At 38.1% G+C, this 21,058-nt stretch overlaps 1 protein-coding gene across 2 annotated transcripts in view; it reads right to left on the bottom strand.

The window, feature by feature from the left end:
• Mettl25 (methyltransferase like 25) overlaps nucleotides 1-21,058 on the bottom strand; it is a 78,584-nt gene that overhangs the window by 39,266 nt on the left and 18,260 nt on the right. For both annotated transcript variants that reach the window (XM_036170141.1, XM_036170140.1), the window contains exons 4-5: nucleotides 20,043-20,612; nucleotides 17,233-17,380 (exon numbers count right to left, since the gene is read on the bottom strand). In XM_036170141.1, coding sequence (XP_036026034.1) covers nucleotides 17,233-17,380; nucleotides 20,043-20,612 — 718 coding nt within the window. The remainder of the gene's footprint in view (nucleotides 1-17,232; nucleotides 17,381-20,042; nucleotides 20,613-21,058) is intronic.

Below are 21,058 nucleotides of genomic sequence, written 5' to 3' on the forward strand. Positions count from 1 at the left end.
GTCCGGGACAAGTCCCAGGCTTTGTCCTTGAGCTGCCATGGGGGCTGGCTGGCCTTGCACATTCACATTGACCCATGCACATAGCTCTAAGTTAGTGAGGGGGTCCCAGACAGTAAACAGCTGGCTGAACCTTGAGCGGTTAGAGTACATGCAGAAAGGGAGCTACTGGAAGGACTGTGTCTTTTGTTCACGGCCCTCCCAGAGTCTGCTTGCTCAAGTCTCAGGAAACTGAAATTGAGGCCTGGTCTCTGAGAGAAGACTGAGCAGCCTGTTATGGCATCTGCTTGGTCTTTTCACTCTAGCTTAGACTTCCATGTTACAATCTACCACTGACAGAAGCTAATGCAGCAACTCAAGCAGCTAGTCACATCACATCCACAGACAAGAGAAGAGAGAATATACCCATGACACCTGCGAGCTCAGTACTCAACTACCCCCCTCCTCTCCTCTCCTCTCTACTCTTATAGAGTCCAGGACCACAAGCCAGGGAAGGGTATGACCCACAATGGCACAATGGGCTGGGTATATTAATAATCAAACAACCCCTTCTCCTAAGACATGCCCACAGGCCAATCTGGAATAGGTAAGTGAAATATCCTTCTCATATGAATGTGTGAACAGTTAAAATTAACCAACACACACACACACACACACACACAAGTGTGAAGGAGGGAAGTACAGTATTAATGCATGACCTGGCTTCCTGAATCCCCACCTAAAGCACCTACAATACAAACGTTAAGTTCCTAAGGGAACTTACAGGACTGTCACGGCTGACTGGCTCTCTATGAACCCGTATCCCAACTATAGACAGGGCATCACTATGAAGCTGTCACTTCCAGGTTATCTTTAAAGGACAGTCCCCAGCAGACAGAGCCCTGCCTTCTCTTTCACACTGCTAGCTCTTACTACTATTATTCAGAGGCTTTTGTCATTAGGGATGTCTTTGTGGATTCTACTAGTCTTTTTTTCCTGTGTTCATAGTATCCCTGCTCACTGAATTAAACAAGCTGGCAATTTAGAATCATTTCCTATTATTTCTTGACTCTCCAAGTTTCAAATACATAGATTTTTATTTACTCATCTTCATTAGCTCTTGACTTGACACATGACACATACCACTGTTTACTTACTTTTAGTGTTATTTATCATTTATCTTAGGGGAACACACACCTAGCTAGGCCTCTTCAACATATTTGGTTTTCCTCAACACTGGAATATATGAGATAAATTCAATGGAAATCGAGTCTTTCTTTCCCGAGAATTATTTTAATTTTTATGTGTGTGTGTGTGTGTGTGTGTGTGTGTGTGTGTGTGTGTGTGTGTACGTGCCTATCTGTATTACAAATGCATACAGATATCTGCAGGTGCCCAAAGAAGCCAGAAGAGGAACTAGAGTCCCTGGAGCTGGTATTACAGGCAACTAACTGTAAGCTGTCTGAGGTGGTAATGGGAACCCAACTTGGTTCCTGTATAAGAGAAGCAAGTGCTCTTAATCATCATACATTTCCCCAGGCCCAACAGTGGATCTCTGCAAATTTATTAGCTAATAGGAAATCATACTGTGGATGTGTCCTAAATTTGATGACTGATTTCTCACTAAAAATTTTAGGTCTTGATAATCTTTCCTTAAAGCAGTCTTGTCTGACTTCTGATACCACTGTCTCTTATTTGTGGGTTTAATTCTCTTCACATCACCTTGCTGGCTAATTGTTGCCTATCTCATGCTAAATGTTCCCGTAGCTCAGTCCTAATGCTTTCTACACCTGTTGGTTGTTTTATTTGAACAAAGACTTACGAACTCAAATGCTTGTAGTTTTTAAACAAACATGAAGTATGTACGCAGTGTGTAACAGGCAGTAAGCCATTTGTTGGGTAGCTGAGTAGCTTATTTTCACATGTACCTTCATGAGCACAGTGTCAGGCAAATAGTCCAAACTTATTCTATAAGTACTTTGTGTGAAGTGAGTATGAAACCCACGATCTGTTTAGGATCTTTCCTAAGGTCTTACCTATACTCCAGAATGCAGTAACATTATCCTCATTAGTCGGTTAGGTGTCAATAAGTTCTGCCAAGCAACAGAGTGTAAAATATTGTCCTGCTAAGTTTCTGCTGACTGCTGGAAACCTTTGTTAGGCCTTAGTTTGTAGCTACAACATTCTGGCTTTGGCTTGTCTGACAGACTTCCTCCTATGTATTTTTCCATTGGTTGTTGATAGCGCCTCAAGAACATCAGTCACTGGATCTGGGGCACTCATTAAACTGAGGATATTTGCAAAGACCCAATTTCTGACAGGTTCACACCTGTGAATGAATGTAACTTTGAGGCATATTACTAAATGTACATTTCCTAAATAGTTTATGTAACCTTATTCTTTTCTGTAACCATATACACACAAACAACAAAAATGGACTCAACAAGTTCTATTTTTATATATTTATGCCTATACAAACATATGCAAAACAAATACAATCAAAGAAATTTATCGAGTGTCCTCTACATCCCAGAACCTGAACTAGTAAATATTTTTTCATTGCACTGAATTATGTATATCTGATACATATTTTTCCAATATATTTTTTCTTGATAATATTTTTATTGAGGTATGAATGACATATAAAACTTGTATATCTTTTAATGTATGCAACCTGGCATGTGGTTATTGGTGCATATTATACTCATCACACCATCAAGTCATTACTATTATAATATAATATATAATGTTATAACCTTTCTCCAAAACTTTTCCACTCAGAGTTTTGAGGTTTGTCTATTTACTCATTTTTAATTTAAATAATTTTGTTTTAATTTAAAAAATATATATTTATTTACTGCTTGTACATTTCATACATATAAACAATGTATTTGATCATGAATTGCATATGGACTAACACATTCACAAACAAACATGGCATCTCTGAACTGCACATTTATAAAACTCCCTTGGGACTTTTAGTTTTTAAATTAACATCAGAATCCATACAAATATGTGATAATTTGTAATATGAGTCTTAAATGGTCTTATTAATAAAAACAAACCTGGAGCCAGGTATTAGGGTGAACGCTGAAAGATCAGAGAGACAGAACACACCACAGCTAACCTCACCTCACCAGTTCCTCAGCTGATCTTGTTTCCTCAAACTGGAAGCCTCTGTGTTCTCCTCCAAATGGATCTCAGCTGAATTGCTACTAAAAGCTAAAAGCTTAAAAAGACTCTAATTCCTGGTCCTCACGCCTTATATACCTTTCTGCTTCCTGCCATCACTTCCTGGGATTAAAGGTGTGTGTCACCATGCCTGGCTGTTTCCAGTGTGGCTTTGAACTCACAGAGATCCACATAGATCTCTGCCGTTGGAATGCTAGGATTAAAGATGTGTGCTACCACTGCCTAAACCTATGTTTAATAGAGTGGCTGTTGTGTTCTCTGACCCCCAGATAAGTTTATTGGGGTGCATAATATATTGGGGGATACAATATCACCACAAATTATTTTTAAGGTTCTCTAATTTTTCCACCTGCATTAAATCATTTCAGTTTATAAATAAGTCTGTGTCAAATGGCACTGGGAACATTACCTAAAAATAAATTTAATATGAGACTGCTGAGATTTCTAAAATAATAAGTTACTGCTTTCTCAGATGTGTTAAAACTAAAAGGAAAGTCATAATTAAACCACAGGATAGATCATACCTAGACTCTATAGCATAATAAAGAATATAATAAAATGTAACGAGAAACTTTCTATAAGCTTACAGTAAGATGAAAAAAATCCATAATTAAAAAGTAAGTTTTAAAAATCTCCTACTACCTTGTGAAAATAAGAATAAAAATGTGGTATCTTAAAAAGTCACTTTAATGCAAATGCTAACAATGAATCAAGTTGGAAAGGGCTTCCTAGCCAGGGAACTTAAGCACAATGGTCACATGCTCAACGCTGTGGGCTCCTTCTGTAAGTGTGAATTAAGCATCTTTGGTCCTTCCTGACTTTTGATTCCCTAAGACACAGATTCCAAAAATATGCTTTTGCTTCAAAGACTATTTTAAAGGAGATAACTGCAATGGCAAAGTGGTCACTTTACCATCAGGATAACAGTAAGAGTGTATCTTATGGTTTCTGATTTCTCTGTCTAGAAATTGTCTTGGTTGTGCTGCAGGATGTGCATGTTTCTGGATGTCTATGATGGAGCTTTGGTGAGAGACTGAAATTTAAACTGGTAGAATGAGTGAATCAAACTTCCCTCCCTGTGTGAGGCGGAACCAGTGAGAAAGTATGTATACTTAGAGTTCTGTCTAGAGTAAACAGTCTAGAATGTTGGCACTGGTTTGTTTTCTGCCCTGGGGCATCTTTTAGCTGTCTAGCACTCTTTAAAAATGGATCTTTAATACGGTGTCTTCCCTTCTTCAGTCTGCACCTCATTATTTTCTCTAATTACTAGAAAGTGTTTTTGAAGCTTATGTCGTTGGGTTTATTGAGCACACACACACAAAAAAGTCCATCTTATGTTTGTTCGTGGGACATAAGAGAAGCAAAGAATATTAATGAGTAAATCTAAAACAAAAATGAATACATTAATTCAGAATTAGTCTGTGATGGATTCCAGTCCAGACACTACTGCTTCCTATTTTCACTCATACAAATTGGCACGGCTCAGGTACTAAGAGGAAACAGTGTTATTTTAGTATATACTGTAACAATAGCTCCCCAATGAGGTAGATCACTGTGTATGACAGGGGTTCTCTCTGCTGCAAGAATCTGGTTTTGATTAAAAAAAAAACACAACAAACAAACTACATTAAGATATAAGTAGAACTTTTGAATAACCTTTATATGAATATTAAAGATCAGGCTATATTCTTAATTTCTGTTGTTTTAAACAAAAAAGAAAGGAGGAAATTTAGACAACTAGTATATTGATTACCTGGGGTGTGGGGGGGTGGGGAGGACAAATGAAAGGTATTTTTAGCAAATATATTTCAGGAGCATTTTTTCGAAGGTAACCAGAATATGCACATAAATGCAATTTACTGTAAACTAGTTTTTATTAAAGGCCATTAGCCAATTCTATTAACTTTAATATTTATTTATATTCACAGCTGAAATTATTTCCCTTCTGTGTGCTGTGGGTGCCTGTGTGTGTATAGGTGCACATGTATGTCCAGGCACACACATTTGGAGGTCAGAGATCAAGTTCGGTGATCAAGTAATGGCTCAGGAGGCCATTACTTTGCACTCTTTTTGAGACACAATCCCTCCCGGAGACCTAGAGCTCACTGATCAGGCTAGGAGCTGGCCAGTGAGCCAGAGGAATCCTGGTGCCTTTGCCTCCCACATTAGACTACAGGTACCTACCACCACCCCAGGCATGTGCACATTGGGATCAAACTCATGTCCTCATGTCCTCATGCCTGTGAGGCAAGCACTTTACCAAGTAAACCATCTATTTGCCAGGCTTTTCTTTATTAATTCTGAGTTGATATATTAATTTTTGTTTTAGATTTACTCATTAATATTCTTTGCTTCTCTTATGTCCCATGAACATAAGATGGACTTTTTTTTTTGTGCTCAATAAACCCAACGACATAAGCTTCAAAAACACTTTCTAGTAATTAGAGAAAATAATGAGGTACAGACTGAAGAAGGGAAGACACCATATTAAAGATCCATTTTTAAAGAGTGCTAGACAGCTAAAAGATGCCCCAGGGCAGAAAATAGACCAGTGCCAACGTTCTAGAAAACACACAGCTGACTGAGATCAGGTACAGCTGTCAGTGTGAAGGAGTGGCAGAGAGAACGCCAAGTCTACAAGTATCTACACTCGCCCCATGCAGATTGCTGGAAGGTTTTCTGTGACATAGGTCCAGCTTTGAAAAGAAAAGGAATATACTATGTAAGAGAAGCGATCTAGGTAAGTGGCTCTCAAGTGGGCAATATAATTTATCTACCCACTTTAGCTTTCAAAGAACAATACCAAGAATAATAATCAGCCCTGATAATTTTCTCAGCCTGAGACAGGTCCTGACAGTTTCTAATTGGTCAACTAACCATTAAACTTAATATTGCTGATTAAGAAAATGAAAGCTTAAGTATGCATTGCCTATGAACTATAGCTGGATTGACTTTTAGAAACCAGACATAAAAACTTTGAGAAACAGAAAATGTATGGGCGCTCTCACACTGGTATTTTTAAATTTCACAGAATCAACCAAATGAAGAATCACAGTAGGAAGTCAGAATATCTAGTTAGGTAAAGCCAATATAATTATGAAAATGAGACAAAACTAAATCAAAATGTTAGATAAAAAATAAGCTAAGTTAAGTCTAAATAACAAAGCTGCTTTGGAAAGCGGTATTCAAATCAAACACCAATATCATTTCAGCCACAAGAGATCATCCAAGTTAATTTCCTTGTCTTTCACTAGTTTACAGAGGAGCTACAAAGGCAAACTGATTTATTCAAGGACACAACACAGTAGGACAGGAAGTCACCCTCTCTCTGATGACCAATGTTTCTGCATGCCTATGGACATTTAGAAGCGGCCACCTTGATGCCTCTAATACAAATCGTTACCTAGCTCCACTGTGCAGAGGGTTGGAATGGGTAATGGTCCATGTAGGCTCACGTGTTTCACTTTTCCCAAGCTCGCAGCATTGTTTCAGAACACCATGAAACCTTTTGGAAGTAGAGCCTTGAGGGAAGAAGTGGGCCACTTGGGTGGAACTTGAGGCTTTCAAGTCTGACCTCACTTGCTGTTCACTCCCTATTTCCCAAGTGTCCCAAGTGTGAATGCAGTGTGAGCAGCCAGTCTGATTCTTGCTCCTGCTGCCAAGCCTCGCCTGACTGCTGTACAATGGACTGTATTCCTCCACAACCATAAGCCAAATAAGCCCTTTCTCCCTTAAAATGCCCTTACCAGGCAGGGTTTTTATCACAGCAATAGGAGAAAAAAGAAAGAATGAAGATGGGTGTAAGGTACATAATGTTTAATACCCTTACACAACAGTTCCACTGAGATACTGGAGCACCTGGCACCATGTTACCACTGTCTTTTCTTACTTACAACAAATCCTAACATGTTGTAAGTTTCTTTAGCTAACTTTATGTGGATACACCTCATACCTAGCAGAGAGGGCTATGGGAGAGTGCTCAGTTTGCTCACTGATCCCTAGCTCTAAGCACTGTAGGTGGAGTTTTTCATCAGGACCACCGGCTGGCTCTGGCCTGTCAGCCAGCTCCCAAATAAGCACATAGAGACTTAATATGACTATAAATGCTCAGCTGATAGCCTAGGCTTGTTTTTTAGCTAGCTCTTATAACTTAAATTAACCCATTTCTATTAATCTATGTGCTACCCTAGGCTTGTACATACTTCCCATCCTGCTCACTATGCATCTCCTGGAGTCTCCTCCTGATTACACCCTTCTTCTTGCCAGCATTCTCTCTGCCCCCAAAATCCTGCCTACCTAATGGCCATTTAGATTTTTCATTAAACCAATCACACTGACATATATTCACAGTGTAAAGGATTATTCCACAAAGCACGATTCTATACTGAACTAGTGTTTTGTGATTTTCTCACTGCTATCCACTGGGTTTAGTAAATACCTCCGATCTTCTCATAATTTTATACTCCTCATTTTAATCTCAAGGCAGTTTTAAAGTATGAGTTGTTAAACATTTCAGTTTTAGATTAAATACTGATGTTTAGAAAGACCAAAAATAATTCAATGAAAATAAAATAGTTGGAATATAATTAATCACTTATAAATTGTTTTGAAATTTTAATTTCTTACATATTGCACTAGAATTCTCTTAAAAATTCTATTAATGTAATAGGCACAATGGTATATCAGCTAATGAAAATAGTTTCTCTTCACCATAGAAGTTTACAATCTGGAAAAATCAAAGGTTCAGAAGGGAAACTTCAGTCATAGACATCAGAGGTTGGAATGCTCAGCACAGATGAGGTGACTTAGTTGCTTCAACAAGAAAGCTGTGACTTACATAAACATCATGACATAACAATGCTTAACACAACATTGGGCACAACTATATTGTGAAGATCTGGTTCTTCATGGCTTCAGAGAGTGCTAACTTTGTGTATCTCTAGTCAACATTTAGAAACATCAAGCTGGTAACCTAAAATAGACCAATTCGGGTGGATTTATACCACAGAAAAATCAGGAAAAAATATGTATATATATATATAAATATAAAATAGCTTTTAGTAAGGACAACCATTTACCAACACATAACTAGCCACAACCCACTACTGATATATTATAAAATCAATCTGGTGAACTGTCATCAGCATTTTAAAAATTTGAGAATGCACAGTAGAATAAAAATGTCAACCTACATGATGCTATATTAAGGATCTAATAAAAAATAAATGTTAACAAAAAAATCCTTTTGTGAAATTGAAGCATTCCTTTTATGTTCCTATTAACTTAAAACAAAGTAGATAGTAATATTTCTTTTGATTTCTTTTGTGTGTGGTGGTGGTAGCTAAACACACACACACACACACACACACACACACACACACACACACACAATCAGCATGAGTGGAGCCCTGGATTCATATATATGTATGCTCTATCAGGGATTACATGTATCACAGCTCAAAAATGTATTTGTTTAGGTGATCTTAGTCAAAATATGTGATGCTACCATTCTTATTAAAGAAAAAACATATAATTTACATCACATGCTTTGCTGGCGAAAGACCACAGCTTGGGAGAGGAATAAAAGCTCTGGAGTTACCAGACTATCTGGACCCTTCTCTTCCTTCTCAAGGAATGGTGAAAAGAGGAACTAGTTTATGAGCAGAAAAGAATCAGAACCAGTGATTTAACGTCAAGTATGAGGTAAGTTTGGTCAACGTGGTTATTTCTCCGCAGGATGTCTCTTATCAAATATCTTTAGTTTCATATTGAGTCAGTTGTTTGAAATTCATCACTTTATTTCCTGTGTTGGTTTGTCATAGTCAGTGTTCTATTGCTGGGAAGAGACACCATGGCCAAGGCAACTCCTAGAAAAGGAGCATTGACTTGGGAGTTTACCAATCCATCCTCGTCATGGCAGGAAGCATGGTCCTACACTGAAGGCTTGCTATATATCACATGTCATGGTGTGTGTTAAATACTGAAGATAAGGCTTTGCTTCAGAGCTGTGCCTCTTCGGGAGCCAAATGTCTGTTTACAGTCACGGGTCATCCTGAGCCTTCTCAACCTCTTCTCTTAGAGTTCAGGTGACCCACACAAATGGTAACAGAACAGAACAACAAAATCAATTCAGACACAAAAGAAAAATAAAAAGGAGGAGAAATTAAAAGTATTAAAATAAATTAAAAGTATTAATTAAAGTATTAAAATATATCAGCCAGGAGTGTGGAAGAATGTGCCTTTAATCCCAGCACTTGGGAGACAGAGGCAAGTAGATTTCTGTGTTTGAGGTCAGCCAATGAGTTCTACCCCAGGCAGGACTATACAGTGAGATCCTGTCTCAAAACAACAATACAACAAAACCCTTGGATATATCAATTAAAATCATGTTAATCTCATCTCAGTAGATAAGCCATCTGCTATGTACATACAGAAAATTTGGAAGACAATACATCTCAACATCTTTTGAATTTCCACCTAAAAAGTTAGTTGCAATCAAATATGTTCACTTACTAAAGTACATTTTACACAAGACAAGATGTACCGTCAGGCCTATATTGATAAGATAGCAATTAAAATTGTTGCAATGATGGGACTAATTTACTGCTATTACTTTTACTAAGAAAATAGTCCTATTAATACCACACATTAAATATCAGAAGATACAGAACACAAGAAATGTTTGTTTTTAATACAGCTATGTTAGATTTTCAAACAGGCTCAGCACACTGTTACTTAACCTCCAGATCTCTTTAGATTGGTGGTTCTCAACCTGTGGGTACCAATATACTTGGAGTCACATATCAGATATTTAAATTACAATTCATAGCAGTAGCAAAATTACAGTTATGAAGCAGAAATGAAGGGGGTCACTGCAACATGAGGAACTGTATGAAAGATTCACAGCATTAGGAAGGTTGATGGTTTAGATGAATTAGCTCTAACTTGAAAGCAATGAGCCCAATTCTTAAATCCCTAAACAGTGAATCAGACTAAATATCTAGCTTTTATTCACCTTTGGGAATTCTTGTTTGGTATGAAATGTAAGTGTCAGTATGAAAGATGCTCCCCAAAGCTGTCTCCAACACTTCACTGCCTAGTAAATACACAACCAAATAACCAGACGGATGAACAAGCAAAGTGAAGACGATGGTAGTGAGGAGCCTTACAACACATTAAGGACTGAGGGCAAGCACCCACGTGAGGCTGTTGGACTGACGGCGACTGCGCAGACGTTCTAGGGGCAGCCAGGAGGAGGCGGAGAAGGACTGGACGAGGCAGAGATCAGTTAGTTCTGTGATCTATGGCCAGGGTTGTTCCTGGTGAAGCCAGGGGAGGGCTCTGAAACTATTAGACTCTCCAGCCCTTTCTCTACTCTGACAGTACTCTCCTATCACTGAAATTGCCACATAAACCGAGAATAAAGAAGTTACCTTTGGTCCCTCAGACTGAGCTGAGATGCTCATTCGGAGCACTGATAATGTCTGATGAGACATTTTAATAAGACAGTAGGCAGATGCAGGCCATTCTGTTAGGCTGAACAAACAAATACACAAGATAAAACCCAACCATGGCATATCCTGTGCTTTGGACAGCTTTAAGAACAACAAGAGGGCCAGTGAGATGGCTTAGCAGGGAGACACGATTGCTGCTGAAGCCTGACAGCTGGAGTACAATCCTCAGAACCCGTGTGAAGGCAGAAAAGCAGATTGGAATCCACCAACTCGTTCTCTGACATCACACACAAGCCACGGCACCCTCTTGTCACCCCTCTACACGTAATAAATTAAAAAAAAAATTAAGTAAAACAAAAAAGACAGCTAGAAACTCTGCCTAGGAGCTGTGTTCTCATGCTTCATCACTGTCAATTACATCTCATCTCTACTCCTAACTCAACTGGATTGCCATAATTTGGAATAAATGAGATTCTCTTGGCCCGAAGGTTATAGAAGGACTCAGTGTCCCTGATCAATGATACCTGGACACGATTAAGGTTCTCTTATCAAGGAGAGATGCACAGATCTGGAACAGTCCAGGTGTATGTCAACACATTCCATTTCTACTTGTAAAGGAAAAAAAAACCAGGTTGCACTGAAATGTTTAAAACAAAACAAAGCAAAACTACTTACTCTTTCTAGGAGAAGAAATAACATGACTACTTCAATTTAATTATGGAAATTCTCAGTATCAAGACAAAAGAGTAAAACATTAGTTAACAGTTAAGCTTTGGAAAATAAGTATTTTATAATGCACTGCAATAAAACTGTTTCTGGTACTTAATGTTCACTTGGAGGCTACTGGCTCATAATGTAAAATATCTAAAAGCACTTTTTAAAACATATGGTATAAATTGAGTATTATAATGACTTACAGAATATTTTTTTTTTCTTTTGAAAAATCACATTCATGACAGACCACCTCTATGGCCTACCACAGTGTTACTGGGTAAATATATTCATGCAAGACACATATTTACATAGTAAATATAATCATAAAAAGTTCCAGTGTACATACTAGAATTGTCCACTAACTGTGTAAGAGCATTAACAACTCAAATTTATACCACAACTCAAAAACAGCTGTTGAAATAAAGTGAGGACAAAGGGTCAGGTGTCTAAGATATGAGGCAAGGGACACATAACATTTGTCCATTCTGGGAAAAAACACTATGGGACCTAGAGCTTGATATAGGACAGGAATTATGCTAACCTTGTCCACACAAACCCTTTGCTCTGCAACGTCAATAGTTTTAATATAATGACTAAACTAGACAGTTATATATTTCTAATTTTGTAAAGAACTCTAGTGCTGGGGCTGGAGAGCTAGCTCAGTTGTTAAGAACCTTGTTGCTCTTGCAGAGGACCCAAGTTTGGTTCCCAGCACCCACATGGTGGCTCCGAACCATCTGGAACTCCAGTCTCAGGGGATCTGATGCCCTCTTCTGACCACTGCAGGCAAATGGTGCACATATGTTCATGGAAGTAAAACACTCATATACACTTTAAAAAATAAATAAAACAATTTAAAAAGAATACCAGGACCATACTGTATACATCACATATACAAAGTAAAGCTACATTTATAGTCCATTAGTTGCTTACTACACACACACACACTCACACACACACATGCGCGCTCTCTCTTTCTGTGTGTGTGTGTGTGTGTGTGTGTGTCTGTCTGTCTCTGTCTCTGTGTCTTCTCTCATGCACACTCTCTCTCGCTCTCTCTCTCTCTCTCTCTCTCTGTATGTCTGTCTGTCTCTGTCTGTGTCCTCTCTCATACACACACACACACACACACACACACACACACACACACACATGCCCCTATGTGCTTACCAATAAAGAAATGTAAGCTATCAACGTTCTAGTGATACTATAATTACTTGGGCTACTCTTAGTTGCTTGTCTCCTCGGGGCAAAGCTGCTTATTTTGGCTCACGTTTCAAGGGTACCATCCACCACGGCATGGGAATCCTGGCATTAGGATTTTTAAGGCACCCGTATCCCACTGTATCCACAGCCAGGAAGCAGAAAGAAATGAATGCATGTGCTTGCTTGCTTTTCCCTTTTTATCCAGTCAAGAGTCCCAGCGCATGAAATGGTACCATCCACATTTAGAATGAATCTTCCCATTTAAAATCATCTCATCACTTAATCTAGACAATCTTATACAGCTGCACCCAGGGATTTGTCTCCAGGGTGAGTCTAAATCTCACTGGCTTGACAATCACGATGAACTATCACAGAATCTCCTTGCTGGATGGTTTCAGGCTTTCCTCCATCAATCTGTCTAGCTGCTAACCCATGACTCCAGATTTACAACCCAATTTCCCCTGTTCTTGAACCTGTGTCTACTAGAAAGCTAGAGGCCTGTTCTGAGGCTTTGACAGGTCTTGTAGCTCAACCTTTGGCTCTGATCTGCAAAGGGCATCTGGATATATAGTCCACCTCAGTCTATGCAGGGGAAAAGCTAAAATAAATATTATGTGTATTTTCTTAAATCTATTTCCACCAATCATTTCTCAACTTCTATGTCTTAAAAATAATCATAATAAATTCCTTGTTTTCAAAGTGGTATTCATCAGAAGTATGGAGCTTCTTAAACTTACATATAATCAAGTTCTATACTTTGAGGCTATAATTCCGATGGTCACAGGCAGGTCTCCAGCATCCTGCAGCAACAAATTTGATTCAGCCATCCAATCAGAGCTAAGAAGCAAAACTGCAGGAATGGCTTTATCATTTCCCTTTTACTACCCTGAGGGTATGGTAAGAAAATGAAAGTGCAATATGGCAAAAGGTGAAGGTATCTACCTGGCTCCCAAATCTACCTGGTCTTGGACAGAAGACAGAGAACAGTCCAGGCAAAACTGATTCTCTTGCTCACTACTTGCTTTTGTACATTCTCTCCTTTTTCTTGGCTGTGAGATGGTTTTCCTGATGTCCAGGCCCCTGTAGTTACTCGTGCTGTGTATATCTCGACCCATTTCATACATCAGTCAGACCACGGTCCTTCCGTTTATTCTCTGCTTTCCGGAAAAGCAGCACTCCCAACTATCTCAGGAACACATGAGAGAAACAGGTAACACTGAGAGAGGAGGACTTTTTTATGCGACCAAAGCTTATTACAATCTGTTGGATAAAACCAAGGATTCTCTATAGATAAGATACTCTTCACAGGGAGGTTTTCCCATGAATTAATAAAGCCCACAGCGAGAGAAAATGAAGGCCTTTGGTCTTTGAGGACAAATTTTCGCCATTCTTCTCTCTGTCTATCTTAGGATCCCACATGTCCAATGAACTCACTGAACAATGATAACTTTCCCTGTAGGTGGAGAGGACAAAGCGGCCTTCTAGGCAGGGTCTAGGACTGGTGCTCGAGAGTCTCTTAACAGAGGTTTCCATTTCTAGGGTGTAAAGAAGCGGTGATTTGTTTTTCCAGTGAACATACTCAAAATATTCAAAGATTAGTTTATGAGTAACAACATACTAACTAAACAAACAAATCAGGCGAACCAAGGAAAAAAAAACCTATAAAGTAAACGGCAATAAAAAAGAGGACTCGTTTACTATGAAAATTGTGCCTCACCAACTCAAGGAGATGGACATGAGGACAGTTACTGCTTACAAGGAAGGTATGGGTAAGAACAGGACAGGACAGACGGCAACTGTGAAGGGAAACACTGACCGTGAAGGTGAAACTGTAGGTCTGACTTTACACACTCAGCACCTTGGCCAGTTTCGACTACAGCCTCCAATCTCCTTACCTGATTAAACTCTAATCTGTCAAAACACACTGCACACGGCTACACTGGAACACGCCTTGAACCCCTTAGATGGAGATGGACATGCTACTGTGCTCCAGATAGAATACTGTTTTGTAACTATGATATATGACATATACTATCTGAGCATTTACAGAACTACACTGAAGCTCATGTTAGAAGAAACCAGAGTTGAACACTGATGTCATATTTTGTGTTTCCCACACAGTAAAATGGACTCGGGATTAACAAAGTGGTTGACTGCTACATCCTGGGCTTACTGGGCCATCCTACTAAGAACCTGGAAGACAGCGATGTTGAGAGCAACCTGGACTAAGCATCAGCCACATGAATCTGGATTTAGAGTCACGGAGGACACAGGAGCAAGGGGGTGTGGAATTTTCCTTCACGGTTAAAGAAAGCCACTGACACCAAGCATGAGGTTGGGGGAGTTTCTGCATGGAGGCCTGAAGAAACTTGCATGAAGCTGTAAAAGTGAAGCCTGGATTGCAATGGAGACCCCAAAATGTTGGAACTGCCAGAGCCATGGGATGTCTGCCAGGAAAAGTTACACACAGGGAGTGGAACCAGCCAGAGAGAGAGATGCGTTATAGTCATCAAAACTGGGAGGGGGGAGCCATCTACCCTTTGACATTAGATAGGACTTGGAGTTGGTCCTGCTGAGTTCCCAGTCTTGCTTCAGTCCTATCTTCTAACTTTTGAAATGGTAAACTACATCCTGTGCCACTGGATGTTGGGAGTATGTGATCCGGTTGTTGATTTTACAGGGAGTTACAATTAAGGGATTTCCTTAATTAGAAGTATTAGAAGAGACTTTGACTTTTAAACTGTAGAGATTATGAAAGACTACAGGGACCTTTGAAGATGGACTATATGTATTTTGCATTATGACACAGCCACAAGTCTATAGAAGTCGGGGAGTGGAATGTGGTGGTTTAAATCAGAATGGCCCCTATAGGCTCATATATTTGAATGCTTGGTCTCCTGTTTGTAGAACTATTTAGAATGGTTAGTATGTATGACCTTGTTGGAGGAAGTCTGTCCCTGCAGGTGCGCTTTGAGACTTGAAAAGCCCACACCATTCCCAGGTAGCTATCTCTCTCTCTGCCTGGTGCTTGCTGTCCATATATCCAACATATGTTGTCCATATGTCTCAACTGTTGCTCTAGCCTCATATTGTCTGCCTACTGCCATGCTCTCTGGCTTGGTCATGGACTCTAACCCTATGGAACTCTGAGCTAGCCTCAAATTGAACTCTTTTAAGTTGCCCTGGTCATGGTGTTTTGTCACGTCAATATAAAAGTAACTAAGACACGAGGGGAAGAAAGGGGAGTCAATAAGTGCATGGGTACACCAGCTGTTCAATTCCTTCCGGCTCTTCCAGTGCCTCTCTAACATGTCTGTCCAGTGTTCTATGGCTGTGAAGAGACACCTTGACCGTGGCAACTCTTAAAAAGGAAAACATTCAACTGGGGCTGGCTTACAGTTTCAGAGGTTTAGTCCATTATCAGCATGGCAGAGAGCAGTGCAGAATGCAGGCAGACATGGTGCTGGAGAGGCAGCTCAGAGTTCTACATCTGACTCTATGGGCATCAGAGACACTGGGCCTGGCTTGAGTACGTGTCACCTCAAAGCCCACCCCCAGTGACACACTTCCTCCAACAAGGCCACACCTACACTAACAAGACCCCACCTCCTAGTTCCTGCCAAGTAGTGCCACTCCTAATGACCAAGCATTCCAATTTATGAGCCTATGGGAATCATTCTTTTTCAAAACACCACAATTTCCTATTCAAACTTAGATTGCAATACTACCTAGTATATAAGAGAACTACTACTATTAATAGTGTAAAAACTATTGAAACAAATTTGAAACAGCAGTTTTGAAGCTACATCTTATAGAGAGATTTAGCATATAAAATGCACCAAGCACATGCTATATTAGAAGCTGCCCACACACTTTTCATTTTTCTCTGCAGGCAACATTCAGAGAGCACAGACTGAATATTACTATTTTAATAAAACAACAGTATTAAAGCTTTCTAAATTCATAGAAATCTAAATATGCTGACTTTTCTTTTTTAAGAAAGAAATATTAATTATTCAGAAATGGAGAAAACTTTGGAAATGAGAATAAATTTTTGTTCTTATGATGAAAACAGTTTTGCCCTCAGACTCAAAGCAAAACTTACACGTATTTATAAATGAGTCCTACAAAATATACATCATTTATTAGTGAAATTTCAAGTATTTGTAAAATTTTTAGTGTTCAGTAAGTCCATTTTATAGCCAAAGACATTATAATAAAATATAAAAGTGATATTGTATCTAATTCCCTTAATAGTATTCTTCTTTTTTTTCTTTGAGCTGAGGATCGAACCCAGGGCCTTGTGCTTGCCAGGCAAAGTGCTCTACCACTGAGCTAAATCCCCAACCCGTTCCCTTAATAATATTAATGTTAAATTTGCAAGAAAATTTGATGTTATCTTAATTGCTAATTCAGGTCACAATAATGGCTGGGCATGGTGGTATAAGCCTCTAATCCAAGCACTCGGAGGGCAGAGGCAGATGGATTTCTGAGTTCCTGCCAGCCTGGTCTTTATAGTGAGCCCCAGGACATCTAAACTACTACACAGTGAGATGCTTTCTCAAAAAAAAAAAAAAAAAAAAAAAAAAAAGACAAATCAATCAAAATACAATCATGGCCAAAAGAGAAATAGAAAATAGCTACAATAGTTGAAATGAATAAGAATTATGACACACAGAATGCTTACTACCTTTATGCTGGTCTTCAAATTCTTCAGATAAAAGATGGTAGCAACAACCCACACTGCAAACTCCCTTGACTTCAGACTTGGATGCAAATATCCGAAGAGTGTTTGGTGCAAGGTCACCACAAGTATGAAGACCCACCACTAAACAGTCCTTTAGAGATATAGCAAAATAATAGGCAATTAAAAGAAGAGTTTAAAACTATACATGTGAAGATTTTAAGTGTCTTTTCAAACATGTGAACTTTTAAGTGATCAATTCTACATAAAAAGTATTACAAATCATTTTAGATGCAAAATAAATAATTATTCCTTTTAGGCAAAATGGCCATACTTTCACTACAGCTACTATTTTTTTGTTTCGTTTTTTAGTTTCTTCATTTGTATTTTTTTCTCATTTCTTTTATAGCTAATATTTGCTTAACAGCTCGATACTGCACATTAAAGGTTAAGGTTGGATGAACAATGCAACTACTCGATAAACCTGAGAGCTGAGATGTTTACAAGATACTATGACTGAACTAGGAAATTCTTTTATTGATTGAACTTATTCAGGCTGCCCACCTCATAAAGCCTGGTTATAAGAAACACAAAAGGATAAAATTGTCATTTCTAGCACAATGCCAATATGTTTAGTTTATTCATTGACCAAATTTAATAAAATAAAATCAAGATATGTATTTTTGCTCTCAATTTTCAAACATGAATTTTATACAAAAATTGTCTTATGAAATGCTTTCTCCAATAACTCAAATCCTAATTTAAATGTACTTACATGAAACTGGTACAAATGTATACATGCATAGAATTTTGTCAATCTACAAATCATCCCATAGTTGAATTTATTATTGCTTTGTTTAACATGATCATAAAATTGAATTAAAGAGGAGCAAATGGGACCTTTCATGAAGATAATTTGTGTCCATATACTTTTGCAATTTGGAACTAAAGTCTTTTAGCAAAGTTACATTATCTTTGGAGGTTTTAAGAAGATACACTTAAACACAGACATTCCATGGGTCACATTATTATGATATTTATGATATAAATACACTCATAGCAATTTCTCAGGTTTTCTTCACAACAATACAAAAAAAGTCATCATATTCCCTAAATGCTATGTAAGGAATTATTCAGCCAACAGCTCAATTTTTATAGTACCAATTAGAATTAGTTTTAAAGGCATGGTGGTAACAAGACTATAGACCCAGTACTCAGGAAGCTGAGGCAAGAGGATTGCCATAAATTTGAGGCTATCCTGGGCTACATAATGAATTATAGTCTAGCCAGGCTTACATAGCAAGACTCTGTCTCAAAAGAAAAGAAAAGAAAAGAAAAAAGAAAGGAAAGGAAAGGAAAGGAAAGGAAAGGAAAGGAAAGGAAACAAACAAAAATACTGATGATACTATTTAAGAGATATCAAAGAACTAGGTAATTATCACTAAATCCAATTATACAAATGAAATATATCAATATCACTAAGAACATTAACTTGAGAAACAGTCTATTTCTTTTGCAAATTTATAGGTTTGTTATAGGCTCCTTATAATGTCTTCCTACTCAGTCCAAGCTGTCCTTGAATTCAGGATCCTCCTACTGTGGTCTTTATGCTGGCTACAGAGGTGTGCCACTATGCTCAGGTTGTACAGTTCTAATAATATAATTCCAAGACTACTTTGGAAAACTGAAGTGATAAAATACTAAAATTTTGAATTTTAATGGGATAACCTAATTACTCCTTTTAAATTCATGAGGACTAATATTTCCTTTAACTGGTACCTTTTATATGTATCTGGCAGGAAGGAGGCTTTGGAGAGATGCTCACTGGTTAAGAGCATGTACTACACTCGCAGAGAAACCAAGCTTGGTTCTCAGCATGCAGGCTGGGTGCCTTACCCACTGGCCTATAGCTCTAGATCCATGGCATCTACCCTCTCTTCTGGCTTATGCAGTTGCTGTACTAGCATCCACACAGAGACTCATGCATATGCACATAATTTAGAAATAACAATAAAATCTTAATAAGAAAATCTCTGTGGAGGGGAAAATTTCTCTTTGTAAAGACCATATAAAACAAAGATTTGAATGTATAAAGATTTCTGGTACTTTGTTTAGCTATTACTTTATGGAAGGTTTTTAAAAATTAAAAAAGAATAACATTAACTTCAAAAGATACTTTGTCTTATAAAAAAGTTGGGCCAGATAATCTGTAGAAGCTTCTATAAAATACTGTTTTAACATAATAGCATATTTGAGATGTATTGTCTTTCAATTATATAATTTGACAACTAACAACTTAGAAAACATTATATAGCCTTAAAGAATTCTCATAGGCTGTTCTTGCTCTAGGAGACTGCATGTCTGTCAATAAATTTACGCTAATTACCTTTTTATCTGTTCTCACTGCCCTGACCTGATCAAGTGTGTATGCATGAAAACATGTTGCACTTCATAAACATCTAGTTATACTGTAAGTATCAATTCAAAACAATAAAATTGTGAAAACACTAAGACTTTTCTTGGACTAGAATTTTAACAGTCTCTAAACTGTGGATATGATAATTTGGCTTACTGACTAGCATTTGTGATAGCTCTTCTACTTAGAAGTGAAATGAGTAGAGGGTTTTGTATTATATAATATGTGCTTATTAAATACTGACAGTTGTGGGTACAAAGAAAGCCAGCTTAGGATTTTATTCTGGATCTTTGGAACAGATGTGTCAGATAATATCACATAAGTACAACAACAAGCTATTCAAAATGTATTCTATGTTGACAGCCTTCTTTCAAACTAGAGAATTCAAAAGTAGACTCACCTCCAGATCTTTAATAATGTCATGCAATTCTGAATCAGCAGTGATAAAAGAAGTCAGCGGCGAATATATACTTGAGTCACTAGGTTTTGAGGTCACATTTCTTCTCTGTTTCCTCACTTCTGACATTTTGGTGTTGTGCACCTGGGATGAAGTAGGTTCAATGGCATCAATAGGCAAAATGTCCGTGAGAGAAAAGGCATGTTCAAGTGGCTGAGCATGCAGATTTCCTTGCCATTTCCTGATGACTGAACCTGCCAACTTTGAACACTCTGGCAAAACATCGGCAGACAAGTCTTGAGTCACATGACTGTTCTTCAGTGCACTCTCAAAATCTCCCTTACACTTTACTTCCTTTTGCACTTTCTTTTCTTCCGGCATTTTTAATGCCAGTCCATGGGCATCTCCTCTTGTCTGAGCACAATACAGGTTCCAATGTTTCTTCAACTTCCTGTTTCTCTCCTTAGCTCCATGAGTATTAGTATTTGAAGAATCGATGCCATAAACATTTAAACCATACTTTAAGGACAAAAAGGAGCTTAGGTAGCCTTTACCAGAACCCACGTCAATTATCTGAGGAAAACAAAAAAGAATGAATTCAGGATATTTTTACTTAGTTAAATGGTAGTAGAAACATTCCAGATACTTTATTAAGATGGATAAGCAAATGTAATATATTATTTATCTATCTTATCTCAATGAGTCTAAAGTTTTAAACCAAAACCATTTTCTATCATAACTTGTATTACCATCCTAAAAATACCTTTTAGACCAAAAAACATTTTCTTAAACAACTTAAGCTTTTATGTCTCTCAACCTTATGCATTTTACATTTCCTTTATGAGTTTTTTTCTGAATTTGGTAACAAGGAAAATTGTAACTATAACTGTCCTATCTTCAGCTCCATCAGAGACCCGAGAAGGATATAATATTACCTGAGTAAACAGGAAGTGCAGAACAAACAACTTTCAAAACTATAGAGATGACAGACAGGCTGGCTGCCTGGACAGTCACAAGGT

This window comes from Onychomys torridus, chromosome 20, assembly GCF_903995425.1.
Source record: "Onychomys torridus chromosome 20, mOncTor1.1, whole genome shotgun sequence".
In the NCBI taxonomy this organism is placed as follows: Eukaryota; Metazoa; Chordata; class Mammalia; order Rodentia; family Cricetidae; genus Onychomys; species Onychomys torridus.